We start from the raw sequence: 26,792 nt of genomic DNA on the forward strand, positions 1-26,792 counted from the left end.
AGGACGAAGCCAGAGGATTTTGGACTTCAGCCCAGCATGTAAATTTATCTGCCATTTCCAAACAATTTCCATCAGGAGCCATTCAGACTGTGTAGCAGGACAATTTGACAGCAGCCCAGTAGGAAAATGGCCAGTGAGGCAGTAATGTTTCATTTATTTCATATTTTTGTCCTCTACGGTTTGCTGTAGCCTCGTACAAAGGCCACAGCTGGATATAAGAGGTGGTTATAAATAAAAGATCAGCGAGGCGGTGATAAATGGAGTAATGGATGGATGGAAAGATGGATACATGGACGAATCAAAGGCTGATCAAGTTAACAAATCAACTGTTAGATGGACAAATGAGTACAAATGGATGGATTTATAAAAAAAAAAACAGTGCTTAGGACAAAAAAGGAAAAAAAGTGGAGGGAGCAGACAGTCAATAGATGGTCAGCTTATATTTGTAAAATAAACAAATAAACAAATCACATAACGAGGAGGTATCTATAAACGTATGGATCCACCACCAAGGACTGATTGCGAAACGCTTCAAATGTCCGTCAGAGAAAACCAGCATATGAATTAATACACTTCCCAATGATTGAATGAATGCATGAATAAATAAAATGTTCAAATGTCATTGTTGAATCAAAAAGACCTCATCAGTCGTTATCAGTCCCATAAATAGCTCCATCAGGTGGGGCATTCTGTGTACTAGCAGAGCGTTATCACCTCATTTGATGAAGGATGTTCCTCGCTGCTGAATGGAAGTAGTAATCCTCGCAAGACTAGAGGGCGAGAGGAAGCTTAATCCACTCAACAAGAGTTTAAGTCTTGTATTTTTGGATTTAACGTTACGTTAAAAGGTTTCTTTCAATTTCATGAGCTATTTTGGTTAACTTTAGGCAGCAAGTTTATGCAGTTAAGTTTAGCCATGAAAGGTAAAGGTTAAAAAGGATTATAACTTGGGTTTAAATGCCTCCTGTGAGAAAAGAAGTACATATTACAGTTATTAATCTGTATGTCTCTCTGCTCATCACTGATTAAAATGGATAGTAACAGCTTACTGTGCTGGCCTACTGGTAATATGAATGATTAAAACAAGTCTATACTGAGCGAATCAGCTGGTAAACTGATGAATGACTAAATAAAACAAAGGAAGAAATAAAGTCTCAGGGGGCAAACGGCACCTTTATTTAATTCCACCTGCATGACAAGTATTCCAGTGCCTACAACTGGCACATTTAGCATGATGGAGAAACTGGTATGTTGTCTGTGTGCGTCATTGTTTATGAGGTTGTCATGGCCAAATCGTGTCCTCATGAAAGATCAAAAGGCAGGAAGGCCTTTCAAAAGTCTGATGCCACATTTGGATTTTTGCTTGTCTTTACTGTCCATCACTTTGCTTTCTGAGTTCTCTCCATTCACAAGGATCGACATCAACGGTTGCCCAGTTGCCCCAGGCAACCAGATTTGGACCACTGTCAATCATTTTGTTTGGTCTGATCGGCCCTGCTGGCAGTCGCTTTTCCTGTTATTAAACAGATTCTCTGTGTCCACATCATCCCGAAACACAAGGTCTAGATGATGTGGACATGACATTGATCACAACATCTCTAGAATGCAATTATAAATATTATAACATTATGACAATTATTATTATATGAGATTCAAGGTCATCATTGAATCAATGTCACGATTCCAAATAAGAGCACGAGTCCTTGTTTAATTTCATTTCATTTTATTAATTATTAACTTGCTATCTGGGCTCTTTAGGAATTCAAAAGGCAGGCTCAATCCTATTTCTCCCTAGAAGTGATTTTAGTGGTGCTATCTCAGTTTTGCTTGTTAGCATGCCAACACTTACTAAATAACATAAAAGTTAGTGCTATTTCATCATAAACACTTGAACACCATGCATAAACAGAGTGTGCACAGTGATGTTAATACAACAGGTGCTGTTGATTTTTTGTTTGTGTAATCAATGTCTGGACCTGTACTTTATATATTTTTATGTCCATGCACGCAGATGTCTGTAAGGATCTCTGTGAACAGGTCTGGGATGACCCAACTTTCCTTTTGCAAATTATTACTAAGAGTTATGGTTATAACTCAGACACCAGGCAGCAGTTTTCACAGTGGAAGACCTTTCAGTGTCCAAGGCCAAAGAAGGGAAGATTGGTCAACAGTGTAACTATGAACATGCTCCTTGTTTTCTCTGAAAATTTTTCTCTTGCACATTCTTTCACAGGGGTCAGATTCTCAATGCTGAATCCTGTTGTAATATTCTAAGTGAGAACATTTGGTGCAAACAACCTGAGCTGTGGTGTGATCACAGTCGGGTGCCCCTTCATTGCAGAGTATGCATGACAGAGAGTACTTTGGCCACACCAACACAACCATCACTTTGTCTTCTTTATTCTGAAATTTAATTTAAAGGATAACTATTTTGACTCAGTGGGGTGTTACAGATGGTACTTGACTTGCTCACAAAACAGGACCTTCAGGGATGGTTTCAAGTATTGCAAGAGTGGTAAAAGGAATCTATTGCTGTACAAAGAGGCTACTTACAAGAAGATGAAGGGCAAATTAAGATCAGGAAAGATGACATACAAACTAAACTGTTAGTTTGTATGGGTATGAAAAGGTCTAACTGATAACGTGACATTTTTACCTGATGACAGTCCTTGAGAAAGTCTGGTGATCACCCAAGTCATTAAAGTTTACCATCTGGGAACCATGAATATCTGCATCAAGCTTTTTATCAGTGATATGTAGCAATATTTCAGTAGCGCAAAGATTAACATGCTGGTGGTGCTAAAAGGCAAGTGGCCAGCAAAATGGACAGACTTCAACTGCATCATTTCACTTTGCAATGAAATAATGACAAGCTAGCAGATGAACATACAGACCAGCAATCGCCAAAGGCAAGATTAAAATTAATTAGACCACAATTTCTAATGTAGCGCCAAAACCTACAGTAACGCTAAAAATATTATGATATTGAAGAGTCACACATCAACTTTAGGAAGTGGATTAATCAGAAACTTGTGTACATTTGAACTACATAGCAATTAAATAATATAATCAAATTCTCCACTGTTATCCGCCAGCTTTTATCAGATCTGAAAGTCAAACTTCTTGATATGCAAAAGGAAATTTTTCACATACAGTATTTCATAGATTCATAATAACCTGTAACACCTTTTAGTACAACTTCGATATTTTTAATCTAGGAAACGCACTTCTTTGATAAGCTTTAATTAAAGATCATTGAGACGAAAAGAAAAATAAATCTGTAATATCAGATTCCACACGTCCAACAACCTGTGCAGCAATGAAACGTATGTGATTCTTTTTTTAATCTGGTGGTCATCAAAATACAGCGAGCACATCAAGCCTCTCTTTTTAATCAAATGCCAACATCTGTATGTCTCTGTTAATTATCAACGTGTATCTTTTCATTGATGCATATGGTCCATGAGAACGGAGCAGGAAGATTACAGTACAGATTCAGAATGTAGTAAAAGTCGTCACAACACCTGGTGCTACCGTTGGTGATACATATTTCTTTGAAAACAGTTGTCCTTAAAGTTAAAATTAATAACTATTTGTTTAATGAAGTTGGGAATAGTTAGATAAAGTTAAACATCTCTATTAAAATTATACAAAAAAATATGTAACAGCTGTTGTTTATTGTAGTCACGAGGGTGATTGACACATAGCAAACAGAGTATTCTATAGCTTTTATTATGTGGACTTTAAATGACAGCACATGAATATATGCATGGATATTAAGTTGCAAATGAAGGTTCCCAACTTTTCAGAGAGTGATTGGTAGCTGTTGCACAATAATAACTATCTGAATGAAATAAATTATGCAAGAAACAGCGTCTACAATCAGCCAACAAGTCAAAGACGACTTTGCAAATTTGCATGAATCCTCTTTACGGGAACAACAAAGGGACATGAGTTTAAACAAAATGTTTGACAATTGGGAAAAAAAATGTTAAATGTTAGAGTTAGCTAACATGTAGCAGTGCAAAGCCACACTAGCCAACAGCTCATAGGAGAGTGAACTTACATTAACAAGAAAAACATAAATGCTAAATGGACATGAAAACTCCACTGGTAAGATTATTCTTTGTCTGATGGGAGGTTACTCTTTTACACCTTTGTAAGATAAAAAAAATGCGTGCACAATCAATAGCAATACAAAGAAATCATACCTTCAAAACCTTAAGCAGTACTTTGACATATAATATATTACATTGTTTTTAAAAAGTCATCTTGTACTTGAGGATATTTTTATTCTGTGATTGTGACTTGGGTTGATTGGTTAACCTTGTTCATCACATAAACCCATGTGTTTGGATGTCAGTGACCAAAGAAACATGACTTTAAAATAGCCATTGTAAATAGCTAATAAATGATTATAAATACATAATAATACAATACTGTATAATTATTCCATGTTAATAAACAATTAATTGATTTCATTGTTTGTTAACTAGTTTATAGACCACTGGACTATTTCTGATGTTTGCTGAAATTCTGAAGCTGAAGTTTATAAAAATTAGCATAGTAGTTATAAATGTTATGAATATTTTTAATTAATTCAAATATTTATACTATTTATATCATAAATATTATTATGAAGATTATAGCGATTAAGATGTAATATTTGATTTAAGGAAACGTAAGACTAGGCAGGGTGGAGGTACTTGTGGTTTATGTTTGCTTTTAAATTTTGTTAGCACCTTTTCTCTGCTTTTACTTTCTCTGGATTTTTGGTTTGGCTTAGGCACAGAGAGTGTTTGAGCAGGTTTAAGAGCAACACAGTGGTTGGTATAAGTGCACAAAAACAAACACAAACTAACGACATAAACATACATTTTAACATTACTAATTATTTGAAAAAATTAATACATTAAAATAACTATTTACAAAAAATAATCAGCTATCAGCTTGCCATTTATCAACAATGGTTATTACAAAATGTTTAATGATGGTTACAAAACTATGGTGATGTCAACTTCCTCCTCTTTTTACAGCATAAGTGACTGAGATCAAAAGTCACATCCAACTCCAAAAAGTCACTTTAGAACACTAGGTTTAGGTTGTGCTCACTTTTCAACACTGGCATTTAAACGCCTCATTTGCATATTCAAATCCCCCCCCCTTTTTTTTTTTTTGTTTAGGGCCACATTAGAACAATCCTCTATAATCTTTATTATCCAGTGGGTAGGATATGTGGGCAAAAAGGCATAAGGTGGGTACTGGCGACATGCTACATGTTATTCTGGAGACATTTACCAAAAGCACCAATGGCTTTAGGTCTCTCCTTCAGGCCACGTTCCACAGTTAATATGCAAAAGTCCACAACCACAAGTAAAGATTTTGGTGCTTAAACCTTGCATCTCTAGAGCTGAACGTCCTCTACTACTGATACCAAATCAAACTCAGAGTTTGCTCTGTTTTGCCTAAATATATTTACTGCTTTGTCTCAATCAAAAAACAAAAAAGAAGCAATAAAGATGACTGAAACTGACACACTGGTTGAATAAAAGAAGACATTTACATTGGGACTGACCTGATGGCAGTGTGGGTTGGACTCTCTGCCATATGAGTACAAACTCCTCTCTGTTTTACCTGGAAGAGGAAGAAGAAAGGGCAGTTAGGCAGTTAGCAAAAGCAATCAGCTTAACAAAGACTGATCTTTATAACTACAGGAAGGAAAAAACAATTACTGGTGTGGAAATTATTCAGCTTTAACAGATCAATCAACTCCAAAGACATGTTAACACAATAACACTACACAGCGTCGGTACAATCAGGTCCAGGCAAAGTTGCCCTTTGTCACATGCTCTCACCATCACCAACAACAGGGACATATTTCCCCGGAACATCAAAACTGTGCTATAGTTTTTCATCTATTAATTTAAAGGATAATTCATTCACAAGGAGCCACAGAAAAAATAACTTTTTGTAGAAACAGCCAAAGCCAGTTTTCCTGATCACAGACAGTGTGTGTGCTCTGTGTGTTTTCTGCTCGCTGATCTCTCTGCACAACAAAACGTACATCTGCTATGCCTGCAATGCATAGATCCGCATACAGAAAGGCAAGGGCTTTGTGCCACAAAAACAAAATCAACGCTTTCATTCTCCACTTTCTTTTAGGTGTAGATTTAGTTTCTTTGCATGAGAAAAAAAATTGAGTGTTCAGCTGAACAGAAAAATTAAAAAGCAACCTGCCTCACGGAGAAAACTGAACTCTCCTAGTGAATTTACGAGTAAAGATGTTTATAGTACATCGCCAACTCTAATGGTTTGCCATATATGGTATTATTCTGCTCTTTCCCATCTTTGTCCCTTTGGAGAGTGATGTTCCATAGAGACTAATTAGTGCACTCGCTAGGCAACCAATTCTACTGAAGAAAATAGTCAATTCTTGCGCAGTTGCATACTACTGTGTTCAGGCTATGCAGACTATTTTCTGCATTCCATTGTGGGATTTTTGAAGGCAGCAAATAATGGATGAATTTTACACTTAGAGTTCAGTTTCCAAAGTTATTGACAATGATGTGATTTTGGGAAAAAATAAGCGTTTCTAAACGACTTTACAGTAAGTATCAACCAACAGCCACCAGGCAACTTGGAATGAAGCTGAAAACCAAGACTCTGTAATCAGCATATAGAACTGCAGTATGGGATTTGGTGACACAAATACATTCAAAATCATGCTTTATTTACATTTTCTAGAAAATGAAGATAATCCAGTTTCAATGGTCCATTGTGTGTGAATTTTTTCACCATTTTGCTTCCACACTATATCTCCCCCACAAACTAGTGGAAAGTCACATTTTGTTGTATGTGTGTGTCCACTTTGTCTTTTGAACATTTAAATATTTGTCTTGATGTAAGTGCTTATCTAGGAATTTTTATCTGTTACTTAAACATTTTTACATGTAAGCAGTGTTTCACAATTAGAAAGAAAAAAGATTTAACACTGCATACGTGCAATTATTGTTTTCCCAAAATAAGGATTTTTCCCTCAAAACACACTAAATTTCCACTTCAGCAGTTAGAGAAAATTTATATTCATATTGTATTATAGCATTCAGAGAAATATTTATAGAACATTTTATTTCTTCAAAATTGTAAAAAATAAAAAAATATTACACGTTGACAGTAGTTTCAAATTAATGAAGTTACAAAAAGAGATATATTGATAAAAATACATTGATTCTAATGTGCCAGCAAAATGCTCATTTTGAACCTGGCTTTAAAGAATCTACAGTTTTCTGTTCTACAAATTGGTTCTCATTAGGGTTTACATAGTGAAATTTTGGAAAACATGTAATACATGTAATAATGACGCTCTTAATTTAAATAACCAGCCAGAGAAATTCAACCTGTCTCTGCTTAACCTGGCAACAGCCTACTGCTACTGCAATACTACATTAAAGGACATTTCCATCAAAGATGTTGGAACCACACTGTGAAGATTTAACAAAGCCCTGTAGGAAAAGTTGCATACTACAAAATTTAGGGTTTGTGCGATTAATTTAGCATTTAATATTATGCCAAATGTATGACATAATTCTCCATGATTATCACTTAATATTAAAGCTCCATTTATTGAAAGTTTGGCTAAACTCCAACATTCAACATATCTCTTGAAAACCTTGCAAGGCATCATGTTCATGTAACTCTCTTCAGGAACTCAAATTTCTTGGTTAAAGTTTTACTGCAAAAGACTTTTTATTTTCCTTTAATTTCATTTATAAACAGTACAGAAACTATGATTTCTGTTCCCGTTGTTGGACTTGAAGGTCCTTAATGCCCAAGGCAACATCTGATACAGATTTAATAGATGTAAGAAGAAAACAACACCCTCACCTACCCATTAGTTTTTATAGAACATCTTCGGTCAAACGTGTTGAAACATGTTTGATTGAAATCAGACATCAGAGCTCTTTGAATGCAGGCCAAGGATTGATCAGTACACGACAAGAAGGTGAAGCCTCGTTGGCAGGTAACCGACCATCACTTTAATACACAAACTGAGCGTGCCTGGCTGTGAAAAAGGTGCCTGATGAATTTCGAAAAATGCACCGCTGCGTGTAGACAACAAAGCTAATTTCCTCTCCAGCTTCTGAACAGGCTTTCCTCCCCTCTGAGCTGCGGGACCACTCCGGTGCCTATTTTTACCACGCAGACCTTCTTTTTGGATAAAACCTTAAATCTTGAGCCAGTCTAAATATCAAACCACAGTTAGTGTGTAATTACATTCTGCTGTCAGTGCAGTCGTATGAGATGAAATGGAGGGGTTTTACTGCAAGCGTGTGTGGAGGAAAATGAAGCGTGTACGTAGTGAAGGGTTGGAATCAGGCGTGTATAGACCAGCGCTGAATACGCGCCAACATGGTAGTCGATGCAGAAGAGGTTGATAATTACAGGCGTACAGAATAGGAATGTGGTCGACTGTGTGTGTGTGTGTGTGAGCGGGAGAGAGAGAGTGTGTGTGTGACCGATACGGCGGCTTCGGCTTCAGCTACGACTGATGCCAGCTGGACCAGTTTGGCATGTATACAAAGACTCCCACACACACACACACACACACACACACACACACACACACACACACACACACACACACACACACACACACACCACAACATACACACAAGTACTAGAAATCACTAGCACAGATGCACAAACTCAGACCAATGTTGATATGTACTACACACACACACACACACACACACACACACACACACACACACACACACATATACACACACAAATGTACTTTTCACGGTACCGAAATATATCGAGCACATGCATTCAAAAATACTAACTCAGGACCACACACACATAAACAAATACCTATTTAGATTTGACACTGCACGCACCTCTGGTGAATACCACGGCCTGCAATGAATCCAAAAATCTTTCAACCACAAAATGCAAAACTTCTTATGAAAAATGTGTACACAATGTAAATGCCAGCATGGAAGGATAGATAATCCTCAGGCTTACCAGCCTCCTTAAAAGTAGCTATCATTTTTGGAGACACAATTTCAATTTTAAGACTTAAAAGGATAAACTATCAAGAAAACTAGAACAATTTTTACAAAATACAACAAAATGTTTTTGTATTAATTTTTTTTCAGTTTCTTCTTTTTTTTTTCTTGTTTTATTTATTTATATTGATCAAATACTTACTTATAGAAGGTAATAATTGCTCATCACTGGAAATAATGATTAATGTAATAATGTCTTGCTATATTATATGACTATGTGGTTATAGGTCCAAACTGCTAGGCGATAAAGACACTTGTCTGTTTGAAGGCCCCCCAAATTTTGTATAATAGAAAGAGAGGCCAGCATAAAAGGTTCCAGCCCTCAGTCTTTTTGCATTACCTCTGTCCGTTTGAGGGCCATTAAAATGGATGAGTGCCAGTGTTGGCATGAGTTTTGTCTCCTCTGGCACTAAATTAAATACCTACTGGAGCACCATTTTATTTATGTATACAACTACCTATATATAAACTTATGTGCATGCTGTGAATAGGGCAATAGGTATGTACCCTATCTACGGATACACTCACACACAAGCGGTCCTAAATAATTAGGTAATCCCACAAGGCTTGGCCTATAGCAATATTTCCATGCATCTATCTCCTTTTAGTCTTTTAGGTTTATTGGAATTGTCAAAAGCTACAGCAAAAAAAAGAAAAAAGAAAAAAAGAAAAAAAATAGATTTTTTTTGTCTTTTTGTGCATCATCAACTGGCAAAAATGTAGATTCATGTGTGCCTTCCGATATGTTAGTATTTCGATTGACAGCTTTTCCACGTCTGCACACACTCTTTAAGCTGTGGTAAATAATATGCTGTAAGGTGCATCTTTGTTTTCTTAAAAATGAAATATTATTATTTAGAGCTTATACCTTTGTCAAAACATAAAAAGTTGATGCAAATTAGATGATTTTACAATTGAGCAATTTCTATAATCCAGTAAATACAAGAATGTATCAATTAACAGTGACCCCAATGCAGACGCTACAACAAATGCGACAAAAATAGATGCTGAATTGAGGCTTTCACAACCGCACAACCCCGATCTGTCCCTTTTGTCTCAACATGCTGACCTTTTCACCTCCACCACCTCTGCAGGCTGAGCTCATGTATTACACACACAAACAAAAATCCTTGGTATTTTAATTTGGCTGTAAAAGAAAGAGCAGTATTAAAAAAAAGGAAGAAGGAGCGAGAGAGAGAGAGAGAGAGAGAGATGGAGGGAGGGAGGCAGGGATGGAGTAAACAGGATGGGAAGGGTCAGCCTTCCAGATCACACACCCTGTCACAGTATACCATGAATGGGCACACACACACACACACACACACACACACACACACACACACACACACACACACACACACACACACACACAGAGAGAGAGAGAAGCATTTCATTTCACTGCCTTGAACTGGAAAAAGATTTCTGAACCAAAGAGTCTATTACTTGATAAAACGAGGAGAGTTTATTAATATATAAAGCCGTCACAACACAAAGTAAGTCTTAATTAAATGCTTTTTAAAGTGGATTTTGTTAAAGAGGCCTTTTGAGATATAACTGGTATAAAACTTCTTCTCCTCAACTGATTTGTTTTTCATTTTGCAGCAGATGAAGGGCCTCCTTTGATATATTTTTATGGACGTGAGAAAAAAATATACAAAAATCAGGAAAAAATGTAAAAAAAATTCTTAAAAGACCAAAATGTATTTAATCGGCTCCATTTTTATTTTCTCTCATTTCTGGTATCAAGTAAGGCTTTTTATAAACAAATATATTTTCCCATGATAAGGTTTCAAATTCCGCATTCCTTTGTTTATTTGAAACATAGAAAATACAGTTACACAATTAAAAAATATATTGTTCATCTCTGTGATGCACATTTTAATCACCTTTTGGTTCAACCTTTGTCTCTTGAGGAAAAAAAACATAACTTAACTAATCTTGCTGTTTTTTTTTAACTTAGAAAATGTAAAGTACTTCAGTTAACTTTTTGATAATCTCAGATAAATCAGCCAAATGAATCCACTTTTTAAAACAGTCCATTTGATCTGATAACAGTCTCCTTATTTCAAGTCCTTAAAACCACATAAGCCCTCCTCTTCAAAAGCTTTTTCATAGTTAAAAATACAGATTTCATGAAAACCCTTTTTGACTCAGTAGGGTTCTCGAACAACATCATTTTAGGGTTTAGGAGATCAGTCTTGAAAGACCCTATAGAAGACTGTTAAGAGCTCTGTCAACCTCTAACAATCAATGGCTGTTCAGACATTGTATTTTGTTTGTGCAGAGACAAACTAACCTTATTGTTCCTTCCTTCGTGAACCATGGAAGTCTTTTTTTTTTCTATAAAGCTGAGTTGATCTCACTTCTAGGCTTCTAGGACTCTAGGATGTTCAGAGTTTTAGTTAAATGTAAGACTGAAGCCGCATAATATCCATAAAAACTCAGATTTGGGGTTCTTAAAAGATATCCCAGTGCGATAAACATGTTTTTAATGCTTCCTGTCTTCCTGTTTCTTAAATTGTCCAATAAACCAATCTTTATATTTCAACTTGTTGCTGCTTTCTCTTCTTCTTTGTGCAAACACTTCATTTTTGTGGAATATAATAACGTAAGAAAGCTTGCTTAAAGCTTACTCAAATTCTACAAATCTCTGATACATCTTAATGACTGGAGGAGCTCTCACATAAAAGGTTTGGGGGAATTAGGCTTAATGAAAACACCTTTCTAATTGTTTCACAAACCCTCAAACAAGTATTCTTCAGGCTTTCAAGTTCCATCAAGAGCTTCTTTGCTGATGAGTAACCATGGAACTTTTGCTTTCCCCAGATACTCTGACAGTGACAGTCATCTCTTTTTGTCCCTAGTGTGTCAGAAAAATTCAAAAACAGTCTCAAATCTTTAAAGAACCCATCAAAGAAGATTTCAGAAGATGCCTTCACGCACAGACCTCTGCGTTTCTCTTAGGAACCCCAAAGACATTTAGTTTCCCGAGAAAACAAAACTAAAGATTGTTGGCTGTGAGAAGGAAGTAAAGATACTGGCATTTGTTAGATTATGCTGGCTGCAGAGGTACAAAAGGTGGCAAAGTCAGTCCACTCCGCTGTATGAAAGCCCATAGAGAAGTCGGTGAGGCAGCAAGACCAAATCCCTGCTAATCCACAATGCACAGAGACTGAGGCGAAGTACAAATCAGCTCCATTACAAACTGAGAGCCAACAGTAACCGGGAAGCTTGTCTGGGGTATTAGCTATAATGACACAGCTTGTTAACAGGCCCTTAACTGAACTTACTCATAGTCACCTAGGCTCGATTCAGATTTTGAGAGTCTGCCTCATCAGTGCCTCAGTCCTTGTATAAAGGCCAGTTCCCATTATTTTCACTTTACATGACATCAAACTGCCAGGTTTTTAAAAGGACAGGTCATCACAAAATCAAATTGACATAATTTTCCTCTGGCCTGTAGAGCTATTTATCCATCCAGATTATTTTGGTGTGTATTTGGTGTATTTGAGATAGGTGGTTGTTTTGTAGTGCTCAAGACAACCAAAATATATCTTTGAAAAATTCTGTCACAAAAATCAATAATCCTGTTTATGTAGGAACTATTTTCTTTATATGCTAAGTGTCAGCTAATATAAAACGATAAAGTTGCATATATATATATAGCATTATTTCTACTTGCTTGAAGCAAACAGAAAAAAGTGCCAGGACAAGAGTAACGATTGATACACAAAAGTGATAAAAAAAAATTTGTAGTTTTAAAGTTTCAAAGTCTTCATTTACATTCACTGGCACAAACTCGGTATAACATCTGAAATGACTTGTACTACAGTAGATAAGCAGATATAGATCTTAATCGAGGTTCATTAAAGTGCTGCCAAACTCTGTCCTCAGCAGAGATGGGCAGTAATGCGTAATCCGATTACTTTTTTCAAGTAACGAGTAAAGTAAGGGATTACTATTGCAAAAAAGGTAATTAGATTACTATTAATTTCCTGTAAGCATGCTGCGTTACTGCGTTATTAAAACCGTGATTCTTTTGCGAAAGTGTCTCATGACAATGACGTAAGCGAGTGCAACGTTCGTGGCAACAGCTGTGTGCAGATCAACAACGGATAATATAATGAGTGTGGGAGAGAGTATGAGCGTGCAGCGTTTAAAGCGTGGAAGTACTGACCTTACTTTGAGTTTGATTCCGTAAAAAGTGACAAAAACATTAGTGTCCGCTGTTTGAAGAAAACTTCTTTTTACAGCAAAAAAACCCCCTAAACTTCCGCACAAGCACCGAGTGCGCTACCACGCAATGTGAAATTCACAGAGAAACTCGCGGATTCTTCCACTGACTGCTGCGACACACCTGCACCAGGGCAAATCTCCGCCTGCCCCACTCCTGCTAAACAGGTAAAAATAGAGCTACAGGACCATTGATCCTTTGATTTTATTTATGTTCTGCTGTGTTTTACTTGCATCTATTTGAAAGACTGAGTGTAAACACAAAAAATATTTTATTTCATGTGCTGGAATGTGCAGAAAATAGGTTTAAATGTTAAACAAATTTCTTCCAGTCAGAGAATGTTGCATAGAATTTAATTTTTGCTTGATGCATAAAGTTAAAAGATTAAAACTAATAAAACAAGTTTTAAAAAGAGACTTTTCCATTTGATTAGATTTTATATGATTGATTATGCAGAAAAAGTAGAACTGGGATTGAAGCGATTGAAGATCTTGCTTCGTTACCTATTCAGGGTGTAAATCATGTTTTTAAAAAGTAACTAAGTAACTAATTACTTTCAAAAATAAGTAATCAGTAAAGTAACGGGATTATTTTTGGGGGGAAGTAATCAGTAATTAGTTACTGATTACTTTTTTCAAGTAACTTGACCAACACTGGTCCTCAGGGGCATTCAGAAAGTCAGGCACACTGCAAGAGTCAATATCTACATATTTACATTTAGCTAGTTTATAACACCTGTGTCTTTCATGTTGAATAGATGATAGGTATGTATATCTCAGGACACTGACACTTGACAACCCCCAAGAACAGCGTTGGGTTATGCAACACTTTTGGCATACTTGTTAAATTTACTTTGTGGATCAAAGCACAAATGTCCTGAAAAGTTACTTTTTCCCTATAAAAGCTAATTGGAAAAGGATTTGGGAGTCATGTAGTTGGTGTGACTGAGAAGATGTTAACTAAGTAATTAAAGTTTCTGCAAGCATATAAATACATCTGACAAATTACCTTTTGTCATGTCACAGCTTTGCAAATTCAAGAAGAAAAAGACCTGTAAAATATGAAATACTTACCATAAATCAATGACAGTCTACACCTGCTATAGTGTAAAAGTAATGATTTCGACAGGATTCTAGCCTCTGTGAAGCCACAGATGCTTCTTGCATCCAGACATAGGTCAAGGCACATCTTAATAGTTTTTGACACATGTGAGAAACTTGTCTTCAGGGCTTTCTGCCCCCCAAAAGTTTTCTAATACATCTAACATTTATGAGAAGATCAATACAAAGTTTTGGTTTTACACGCAACACAAAAACATCATCTCCCAGATGAAATGGATCCATTCATCCACCACAGCTTGCACTTTACACTGGCCTTGTCACTCTTTACATCTATGTATTTCTGTTTAGAAGTGTTGCTGTCAGAAAGCCTTTCTCAGGGAGAGCTCTGAAAGCAAACGTCTCCCAATGCAATCTTTTTTTCCTCAAACTTTCACTGTGATCGGTCCATTGCAATGGAACAATAATGATGATGTTACAGGAAGAATACCAACATGATATCACGTACACCGCAAAAACATCTGAACATGTAATGCAGGAAGCTTGGAACATTTTTACTTCCTGTGGCCAATGTTTAAAACTACTGGTGGTAAAGAGCTCATTCACTTCTAATAAGAGACAGAAAGGAAGAGCAAGTCCGAGACAAAGCAATCCACTCTACATCTTCAGATCAGTATAAGGCTACTGTGTAAATGAGGGTTTGCATTTTCTTCTTCATTAATTAGCTCTGCTATGTTAATGTTAATCTTAATTACTTTAATAAAGTTTCATTAACTGCAGCACAACAAACAAAGTGATAACATCAGTTCCTGTGTAAGCAGCAATAACTGCAACCACAGTGAAGAGAGAGCGCAGAGCCACAGAGCCGTTTTCCTGTCAGTCACTGGAATCAGCTGTTAGAGGAGAGAAGAGGCGCTTTTCTCTGTTTTCATTCTGCACGCTCCATCGTGTCCGTCACATCTGACAGCTATCAGTTACTACTCTTCCTTTCTGATTCAGCAGGCAGCAAAAGATGAAAACCGCAAGATGGAGTTGTTGAAGGAGTCACCGTCGGCGTCTTGACTCTTTCTTTCAGAGGTTGAGAGAGACGTCAAGTCTTTTTCTGCGTGAAAGGAAACACTCAGAAGACATGATCTCCTCTGACACCCATATAATGGGTCCATTTTAATAAAGTATGTGACTAATAGCGCGATTTGACGAGGATGGCAAAGATGAGATGAGAGGAAAGAAAGAGGAGAGATAGAGAGGTGGTGGGGGGGATGAAGATGGATAGAAGAAGGGTTAAACTCCCTCTTCCTGCGAATGAGTGTGTGTGTGTGTGTGTGTGTGTGATGGGGGAGGGTTGGACTGTGCAGACATGAATCATTCTGAGCGATTCAAGCGTTTCCATGACACCACCGGGCACCGGTCCAGAAGTTTCTACAAAGTCTGAAAGGTAGTGACACACACACAGACACGTACACACACACACAATCGCACACTCCAACAGACACTCTGAAACCACGCAAACCACACTGCCAGCTCTGAATTTGAAGCCATCTACACACCTATTTATTCATGGTGTTGTCTTCCAGTGTAAAGCGTAACATTTTTCAGGGGGGAGATCAACATTAATTTAACAGATGATGGTCGATGAGTAACAGACAATCCCCCCCCGACTCACACACACACACACACACACACCGCCACCCTTCAATCCCAGCAGGCATTGATGCTTTGGCACCACAGCGAGCGAATACATCAAACAACAGATGAACGTATACGAGCGACGAGAACGACTTGAGAGACGCAGCATCGAGTCTGCATCTGTTGGTATCTACCTTCAGCCATAGCGGAACAGATCAGACTGCTGATTGGAGTCTGGATTCACTGTTTTATATGTGTGTGCTTCCTTACTATAGAGAAGAGAGAGAAGTTAGATCCAGAAAAATATGTTGGGAATTTACAAGGAAAAAAAATCAGTTGTTAGTATTCGAATTGTTATTTAATGCTGTACTTCATGTCTTTGTTTACTCTTGGACTCTGTTAGAGCAGGTCTGCATGTCTAAGTATTCACAGTAAACCTTATTCATCCTATTTTGGGCCTTGGTGCAAGCCCCGTGTTCATCCACTGTCTCTGTCTATCAGGCTTTCCCTTCCCTCTTATCTGATTGGCTGAATCCTGTTAAACAGAAGGTGTAAACAGCAGGTGGGTGGAGCTTCTGAGAGGTTTCATATTGGGTATTTTTGCTCTCAGTGACATCATACAGAGTCACGAGCTGTCTGAAATCTAACATTTAGAGGAGTCTGAAGCCATGGATGTTGCTGCGAGTACAGATATGATGAATTGGATATTTCACAGAGAATTAAATTCCCACGTGTTCACAAAGGTCTGTGAGCAAGAGGAAAGCAAGAACAGTCTATGTCACAATACTGCACTTTACGTCCTTTTCATAATCAGAAGATGCTTACAGCATGTGTCTGTCTGTCTATCTATCATAACGTTGCTGCAGGGTTCTTAGAGATATGTTTCTGTCTTGATTTAATGTGTGAAAATGTAAATGCTAAAGGGAATTTGTAGCTTTTTGGTAGGTTGTCTCCATTCGTCCAGATGTTCATCACACAGCTCTAAGAGGTTCCCCTGCTGATTCACTGTGTGAACCTCAATTTTATTAATACATTTACATTTATGAATCAAAGTAATTTCCACCATGAATTACAAAAATAATTTAAAACTCCCTGTGAAGACTTTCTACAGTATCCAGTACCACTGACACATCTGGTATCACATCAAACTAAATAGCATAAAAAGTGGAGGAATTTAGGGAGTTGTGTTTATCTTAGCTGTGGTTAGATCTCTTGTACTGATAGACAGAACCACATAGATTAGGTCTAGCCACTTTACCACAGCATTACGCTGCGTGCACTGACGCACTGCTGCAGTGAGCAGAGGTGACCATTGAGGGATCTCTGCACATGAATCGGTGGGGTAAAAGTAACTTTTTTTTTAAAGAAAGTTGCTGCTGTGTGTACAACACATGATTTCAAAACACGAAACCTGCATGAGCAACCCACACACGGCTCATATAAAAACAAACGCACAGTTTCAACGGTGAAACAGCGCTCATCACAAAAGAACTTGAATTACTAACACAAAGTTTACAAGCTGAACAAAATCCTGTGTTTCTTCCTGCCACCAAAAACACACATTTAAAAAAATAGCAAAAAAACCAAAAACCTTCCACAAGTCCTGTGTTTTAAAACCATCCGGTAATAACTAGAGATGGCACGATACCACTTTTTTATGTCCGATACCGATACCGATATCATAAATTTGGATATCTGCCGATACCGATATGAATCCGATATAGTGTTTTTTAATCAACACAACTGTTTTTTTAAATATCTTGCTGCATTTTGCAAGTCTGCAAGTTCATACTCAAGTTTAAAACAACAACTACACTAAAGCTATTCTGTTATACCTGTATACAAAAAAAATATTTCATAGTTCAGCAATACTGATCAATCTAATAAACTTAAACCTACACCATCCTCCCTATTCTGGTATTTTAAAGAGTACTTAGTGTAAATATTAAGCAACCTAACTAATAGGGTTCCAACTCCCAGCAACAACAAAAATAAATAAATAAAAAATAGGGAACCACCCCTCACACTCCACCTCATGATGCTTAATCGACGTAATCAACCTTAATTTGATGCAGTGTGAAAAAAAATGCACAGAAATCAATTATTTTTCAAGAAATATTAAATAGATTCAACATCTTTCTTCAACAAAATTGCAGACTGCACAGATGGTACCTTCCCAAAGGAAAAAGTACTATAGCTTACTAGGGTATATTAGACTTAACAGTTACTATATATAATAATGGACTTCTATACATTTTACATCAGATTAAAACTTTGGGTGTAAGATTCAGATAAATATTAAATAATTAAAAGCTCGACATTTTAAATGAGAATAAGAAAGAAAAGTATGTCTTTGTGCCCTCTTTTCCCTGTTAATGCCCTATCGGCCCCCCTGGCTAAACTTTGCTAGATCCGCCCCTGCACAGTTACCAGCCGTCAGCTACGTAGAAAAAGATCCTCGAGTAGAAAGTAATAATAAATAAATTCTAACAACAGCTGATCAAGCTTAAACGTGCTGCTGTTGTTCAGCCGCTGGTTTCCTCTGTCTGGTGCAAAGTGGGCCAAAAACAAACAAGAGACACGGACCCGCGACAGAAAAGCCGATCAGCTGATCGTTAAGCAGTTTCATGATTGAAGTAGCAGCCGGAGAGCGAGAGGCAGTCGCTCGTTAAGCTTAACGCAGGAATGCTTTACAAAATTTCAGAGATGGACTTACACACTTGCTTTACTTCTCTCGGGATAACTTTGTCGGAGATGAAATGCCGGGTTGCTAGCGAAGCTCCACATGCTATCCAGACCACCGACAGGTCCCGCATGCCACAGCCGCTCTATCACGTGATGCCTACTGCTCCGACGTGCTAACGTTCTGAGGTGAGTTACGGCGTGTTGCAAGTTTTGTGAGGTGCTTTCGTGATATTTAATGGATCGGATTACATTTTTTATTTTTCTCCGATATCCGATCCAGTAATTTAGGTCAGTATCGGACCGATACCGATACGTAATATCGGATCGGTCCATCTCTAGTAATAACATATTACTGAACCAATGAAACCAATATTTATTACCAAAATAATACAGTCTCATGTGACTTTTTCTCTTCAATGCTTCTATAAATAATGTTCCTAATTCAAAGTTGCCTGGCATGTGTCCCTCCTCCTCTAGCCTCCATAATAATTTTAAGCATTTTAAGTTTGCAAAACTATCCTTCACTCACTGCCCTTTATACACCTGACTGACTCCGCCTCCACTAACAGGTGGAGTGTGGCATTTGTATACAGCATTGGGTAATACTAGTTTTAAAAGTATTGCCATCAAAAGAAGAAATAAACACCTGTTTGAACTCACTGCATGTAATCTGCTATTAGTAGCACCTCTCCACTCATTGCCTGCTGACTTTCCTTGGAGGGATAAATTTAACCAAACTGAAAGCTAACCATTGCAGTTTCTCAGCAATTGTACCAGCAACCATGTCATCATAAAACAGTGGAGAGTAAATATGGTGCATTAGATAAGAAACCTTGCTTTTGAGTTTTGCTGATCTTTTATAAAGGAAAGCAGCATGTAAAATCAAATTAATTATAATATAGACCACAATCACATATTTACCTCAAAGGGATTGTGATTCAAACACAAGAGTCTCCACAGCACACATGGTACACTATGGCACTGGGACATAGCCAAAGAAGCTCTGCTGGGAACCATTTACCTCCACTTATTGGAACTTGTTTTTAGTTTAGCAACAAGGCGACTTAAGTAACTTGTGAAAGAAGGTCAATTTAATGTGTCTGATCATTTTAAGAGCACCACAATTTAAAGTAAAAAGAATTTCTTGGTCTATGACCACTGATGTTTTCAGAGTTGGTGGGTTTGTGCGACCGTGCAGACAGACTGAAAATTCAGCTGCAGCTATCACACTTGCTCCCTGTTCATGTGAATGAGACCCAAAGAACAGGTCCCCCTCCCTTGTAACCAAACAGCCTTCATTGTCCAAAGCCCCCACCCCACGCTCATTGCATCCAAACACCCTCGCTCACCCCTCCTCCACCCTGGAATCAATAGACAAACAACACAAACAACAACGAGGCGACGAACAGGGCGACGCCACCAAACTGTCCAAACAGCAGGACTTTAACACAACTATTCAGATGAATGCTCCATGAGCAGCACGCTCTACAGGCAGCACGCTGTGTATATGACGTAGCGATAAATACGTTCACAGAGAAGGGCAAAATTTTTTTTCCATCCTTTCATGATTTCATTTGACTTCAGTTTCAAAAATTTCTTCTACAAAGCTTCGAAACGTCGTCGATTTGCAGCAAAATGTGGATATGCGGCGCGAGTGCGTCGCGGTGTGTTTTCTCTATGTGTGTGTGTGTGCGTGTTGGGCTCAGACAAAACAGGGCTGCTGAAATGCGGCAGGCACTGCAGATTTTTGTTGGCTGGCTGACAACGCCGTGCCGGTGCCAAGCCCCGACGGCGGAAACGACTAAAAGACGCATAAGGCTGGCATTAGAGCCCCAAATCCCCCCCCCCCCATCCCTCTTTCTCTTTTCTCCTTCTCTTTTCTCGCTCCGTGGCACGGCGTTTACTTTGGTCCGGGTCTGACGCTTGGCAACGTTCACATTGCCATCCGTGAGTTTATCAATCTGTCTTCATTTCGCTCTGATTGTATGGGAGGATGGAGGTAGAAACATGGCACCTGAACACAGCAGGAGGTGTACAGTAGGTAGACTGCCGCGTTGATGTGGCGTTTGCCTTTTTTGGACATAATCTTTTTTTTTTTTTTTTACAGTTTAACCTCCCCTCTTGCTTTTCGTGTCACCGAATGTTAAATTTGAAGGGCTTTAATTTTTTTTCGGGGTTTCTAGTTTCCTTGCCATATCTGCTGTCTTTGTCTTGAGGATTTTGGGCAGCACTTCCACAAATACCTCGGACACAAAAGCATCTGGAGTTACATCCACGAGGCACTGAGCCCATGTTCCTCCTAAAACCTAAAACAAATGAAGAAAACAACACACTCCAATTATGCTCCCAAGACAATAAAACACAGCAAAAGAGAGGGAAAAAAATCTCCTGTAAAACATTCAGGATTACCAACAACTAAAAGCTTGATTCTGTGTTTGGAGTCCATTATTGATAGAACAATATTTAGCTGCGGAGTAAACAAAGGTGGGATGCTCCAGTCGTAGCTGTAAATTGTGTTTGTGCATTGTTCGGCAGACAGATGACGACTGCTAATGTTGAATTAAAAAGGTTCTTAGAGGTGGATTTAACACGTTTCCTCTTGTCTTCGGGGTTGAGACGGAAGGCGAATGACGTGGGGAGACAAAGAGAGAGGTAGCAAGGAGAGAAAAAGTGTGAAATTCTGAATTAGCAGCACAATATGGAAGTATTAAAGTGCAGCACAATGAGAAGTGAGAGCTAGACAGCAGAGAGCTGTTCGCTGACACCAACTAAATAAAGACGCTGTGTTCAGGCTCGCAAGGTTTTTACGTGTCAAGCAGAAAAAGGCCGGGAAACAAACCGGCTGTGAAACGCGGACACGGCTGGTTTTTTATGGTACAAAAATACATGTACGTGTTTCCTGACCTGACACTTTACTCTCGCACTGCAATATTCAAATGTGTCATCCATGTTCATGCGGGTTGCACCTTTTTCAGCTCCCACTCTGTCTATTTACAGGATGTCTTATGCCTTTGAATTGCTAGATTCTGGCCTTGTTTACTGTAACAAGTAAAAATAATTCTTTAGAAATTGTTTGTTTTATGTGTTCATGTCCAAAGGTCCTCTTTGTCCTCTCTTCAAAGAAAGAAAGAACCACATAGGTTGTTTGTGCAAGGTCTTAAATTAAGCCACTGGTGGAGATTGTGTGAATAATTCCAGTGGAGCGTTTTATTGTGTGGGTATCCCTTTGAATTTCTCACCTTAGGGTAATGAGGTTTGATGCGTTTCAGTTAGCATGCTTTGTAGAAAACTTAAAAATCTTACAATTTAACAACATATGTTTAGGGTTACTGCTCATCATTGACAAAGAAACTAACAATAACCAAGCACTTAGTGAAAACAAAGTAAAGTGAAGGGGGAAAGCAACAGTGAACTAATACCAAGTAGAAATAGTTATACACAGTAAAGTCATGCTCATCATCTAATCAGGCAATAGGGAAAGCAACCGATATGGTCAGATCAGAATGACCGAAATACAAAACATCTTAATGCCAAAACCTGATGCTGAATGACGATGTTGTTCTTTTTTTTTTCATACTTCTATTTAATTTCTACATTGAAAACGCCCTTGGAGTGCCCTTCATGCTTTGATGGTTGCAAGCAGGACTGTCAGTCCCTGTGAACCCGACCCGGAGCGTCATTTTGAACCAATATTTGGTAACATTTGGGCAATTAGCAGGTTGTGTTTGCAGTGTAGCCCAGAGGATGTAACTGATGCACATACTGATACAGAAAGCATCCAAGCATCATTAAAAATTAGCAATCATATTTGTAAAATCTATCTGCTTTTTAATTTTCAAGTATTTTTTGTAGAATAAGAATAGAATAAGCTTTGCACACATTTGACAGAATAACAATCCTTTAAAAGCTGAACAAAATTAAGCTAATGTTTCTAAGGATTGTTTTGAAACCGTGGCGGTGTCTTCCTCTGCCTGGTTCAACCTCCCTGTCTCTCTCCCTGTGGGAAGCGAGGAGGAGGGGCAACCCCAGAGAGACGGATAGCGGGTCAGGTGCTGTCAGACTGGAGAGGCCAAAGGTCAAAGGATCCTGGGGTTCAGCATCGCACACTGATTTTCTCCTGTCACTGTCATGGCTGCCGGTCTCTGATGAGTTCTAGTCCTTTCCTTCTTTCTTCTCCACCCTGTACAGATATTTTAAATTCTCTTTCATCAGTTTTGCTTCGTCTTTCTCTCGCTTCCTAATTTTTTCTTCTGTCATTTAAATCCATTTTGCTTCCTTTTTCCACAATTATCTGGCAGAGCTGGGTACAGAAAATCTTTTATCTACGGAAAAAAGTAAACTTAAAAAGAAATGTAAAACCTTATAAATGGGTCATATCTGTTTAGTGCCTATGTTTGGGCAGCTCACGTTCTGATTTTATGAAGCCCAAAAAGAAGGTTTGAACTGACTTCACAGATCTGCTGGGTTCCTGATAAACTGAACCAACACTGCACTGAGAGGCAAAGACTAATTTCTATTAGGCAACAGGAACTGGCAGGGTTCTAATGTAAAACTTACTCTGACAGAGCTGAAAGTTTATTCATATCCACTCAGATCTGCTATAGCGATCTCCCGACTTTACAAATTTCGGATTTTTTCCTCACTTTCCACCATATTTTTCTTTTCCTCCCCCATTCTTGCTCTCTTGCCATCACTGACAGACCTCTTCCTCCACCCTGATTCCAGACTTAATGCCTGTATTTAGACAAATGTGACAGCATCTGAACACCTGGCTGGCTGTAATATGAGGGGTAGCCTACTGCTGTCGGTGTGGGAGCCGCATCACAGCGCTGATGTGCTCTGTGTGATTTCAGCATGACCACCTGGCTGCAAAATAATGACATATCTGCTCCCACACACTGTTCGGGAGACCGTGATCAGAGCGGCTCTGTCGCAGCAGGGCAGACCCCACCTGACATCACACGGCGACGGAGGGGAGAAGAGGGTGGAAATGGATGGACAGCAGGAGAATGGACGGGGACGGAGGAGAGAGGAGCCATCTGAGCGCCAGCGTCACCTGGTTTCCACAGCAATTTGTTAACAAACAATATTTTTGCACATTCTGACCCAAATCAGCTGTAATAGCAAAAGGACTTTTGTACTTTGGGCACCATTTTGGCTTTACTAGAATGCACTCACCACAGGTCTGAAATTATAATCAGGAGCAGTCAGTTTTCATAAGCTCAAAGGCTCAAAATCAACAAAGGCATCATTTCACTGACACCAGTTGAAAGGCAAGGAAACAAAACGAGTGGGGGAAACCAAAACCTCTAACTGGCTAAAACCACAATTTGCCTTTTCAAGAGGCCAAACTGTGATCAACGAAATATGCTCTTTTTTTCAGATTAAAACAAGGCAAAAGGTCACCAGAGGGGCAGAGTGACAATATTCAGATGTAAACGAAAATTATTCGCACGTCGATCTATTATTAACGATCACGACAGGTTGTTCAAGTGTGACTAGCTACAAGAAAGTGAAAGTGAAAACCTGTTCATGTCAGCTGGTACTTCTCATGCCGCTGGGCCTAAATACGTACAGAGGTGTCAACAAATTAAAATCCCATATCAACAAAAATTAATTTAGCAACCGGTAACTGAGGCTTGAGTATAGAGCAAAGACTTCCTGCTCGGTGTAGTTGTCACTGTTGCAGATGCATTTAAAAAAACTCAAAGAAGGCGAAAGAGTTGTCTGACAATAGCCAGTGGTTTTGAGACTGCACTTTGGCTAATGCAATCCCTCTTTTCACTCTTTTTAACTGCATGTCACCAAGTATAAGTGGTGTATAAACATACAGGAAGTTAAAAGAGATGAGTGACGATGAAATGCTCAGGGCATCATGGGAACCCCCCAGCAGCCTAAGCCTATTGCGTCATACATAAGGGTGGATTCAGGATTGTTGGTGCTGGATTCACCTTATCCAGCCCTAACTATACTTTTATCATAGGGAAGGTTTAAGCTCAGTCCTACAGGTAGGCTGGTTCCACAGAAGAGGGGCCTGAGAGCTGAAGGCTCTGCCTCCTATTCTACTTTTAAAAACTCTAGGAACCTGCAGTCAGAGAGAAAAGTGCTCTGTTGCTACTATGAGGTTTTTAAGATACAATGGGACCTGACAATTCAAGATATTTTAGCAGGACAAGATCTTGAATAAAACTAAGCATAAAAATATTGTGATGCTTAGTTATTTTTTTTTAAAAGTTTGATCAAGTCTAAATGGATCTTTTTGAGTTTATGTACAGGCTCAAGATGTGACTCTAAGGCGTGCCACTCCGAGTCAAGAGAATCAGGGTGGGACATTTTCAGAAGACTCCCCTTCTCACATGTAGCACATAATAGGATGTGCTGCATGTGAGAAGGGGAGTCTTCTGAAAGTGTTTCCAGAAGTGAGAGCCAGTCTGATGGTCCCCTTCAGACTGGCTCTCACTTCTGGAAATTCTCTATTTTAGGAGAGAAGAGTTACAAATGCAGTTTCTGTACTTGGGAGTTGGCAGGTTAATTTTCAATAAGGTCTAGAGCAGTATGCAGTGCATGTGTAAAAAGAGCTTAAGAGGCAACTTTGCTTTCTCTTCATTATTCAGTCTGACACTGTGTTGATCTTAGTAATATCCTGCTTGGGAAGTTGGCTGTTGCTAGGTGCTTTGTGCTTTTTGTGTTGAAAAAACAAACATCACAATTTGAGAATCATTATTTCTTTAAGTTGTAAGACTTACAGCTCTCACGTTGCGCACATCTCAAACACACTAAAACCGCTAAAATAACAGGTGATGTAGAGGTCTGGAACAAGCTGCCGGTTTCATGTAATCCAGCACACACACACACACACACACACACACACACACACACACACACACACACACACACACACACACACACACACACATAAAACACTGACCCACCTGACAGTATCACTGCTTTTCTCCACCCACTGAGGTAGACTGGGAATTGAACCGGTCACCCTGGCAGATTTGGGGCGGTTTAACACTAACAGCATGGTTTTTCAGCTCTTTGTCAGCTCTGTTCCCATTCAGTGTGTGCCAGCAGAGACTGTGCCCGCTGCTTTCACATGGCACTGTCCTGGAAGCGTGGGAAAAAAAGGGAAAAGCTACCACTCTACCCTCGTCTGCTGCCATGGAAACTAACCAACGGTCGGGACATTAAGGCAGTGATACGCAGGGAAACTTTGTGGGCCACTATGGCAGCTTGGCCACTCTATTCCCCCCTCCTCTGTCAGGTTCACCCCCTTTCTCCTTCAGCTTTGTCTTTATGTTTTTTTTTAGCATTTTGCTTCACACTCTGGTGCTCCTGCATCACAGAGTTCAACGTGTTTATGATTTTTGACAGTTTATTGAGAAATCAGAGTCAAGAAATTATTCTTATAAAAACACAACATAATGACATAATCACAGTGGATTTAGTTTTACTTTCGATAAGGTGACCCATTATTTTTATTTCCTATAACCACTCCACAAATTTTGGGAAGACAGACCAAGAGAAATTCCGGTGGGTTTCTAAATGAATAATCATTTTCATTGATGGATAGACCCTTGGATCGCTGAACAAATCACCCGCAGAAATGCATCAAAATTAAAGGCCAACCAGTCACTCCTGATCAATCACCTCACTTTCGGTTATTTCATATCCCTCCTTTCTCATTTATTGATGTGTTCAAATAGATCTCCAGCCAGCGCCCAGTCTCCCATAATTATAGTGTGGATATGTGTGTGTGTGTGGCAAAGGGAGCAGGTGATTGGTTGGCAACAGCTGGGGAAAGAAGGGGGAACACAGCTGCAAGAGGAGAGGAGAGGAAAGGAGAGGAGAGGACAGAGGAAAGGAGAAAAGAGAGGACAGAGGAGCTTCAGTTTTGTTTATTTGGAAATGTGTTTGTGGCTACCTGGTAAATCCAATATTTACTCACGTTTAGCTGTTTAGTTTTAGTAGTTTACTTGTTTTTTTCAGCTCCTGAGGGAAATACTCGTCTCTTCAGCCGCTAAATGCTCCACTATCCCTACCAGCTACCTTATAAGTGTGCTTGTTTGCTGCTAAGCAGGTGGAGCATAGTGAAGCTTTTAGCTGAAAACAGCT

The 26,792-nt window shown here is 38.8% G+C and overlaps 1 protein-coding gene across 7 annotated transcripts in view; it reads right to left on the bottom strand.

Moving 5' to 3' along the window:
- tcf4 (transcription factor 4) overlaps positions 1-26,792 on the bottom strand; it is a 253,511-nt gene that overhangs the window by 124,560 nt on the left and 102,159 nt on the right. For all 7 annotated transcript variants that reach the window (XM_080304500.1, XM_080304499.1, XM_026174488.2 and 4 more), the window contains one exon: positions 5,576-5,634. In XM_080304500.1, the coding sequence (XP_080160626.1) occupies positions 5,576-5,634 (59 nt within the window). The remainder of the gene's footprint in view (positions 1-5,575; positions 5,635-26,792) is intronic.

This window comes from Astatotilapia calliptera, chromosome 7, assembly GCF_964374335.1.
Source record: "Astatotilapia calliptera chromosome 7, fAstCal68.1, whole genome shotgun sequence".
NCBI lineage: Eukaryota > Metazoa > Chordata > Actinopteri > Cichliformes > Cichlidae > Astatotilapia > Astatotilapia calliptera.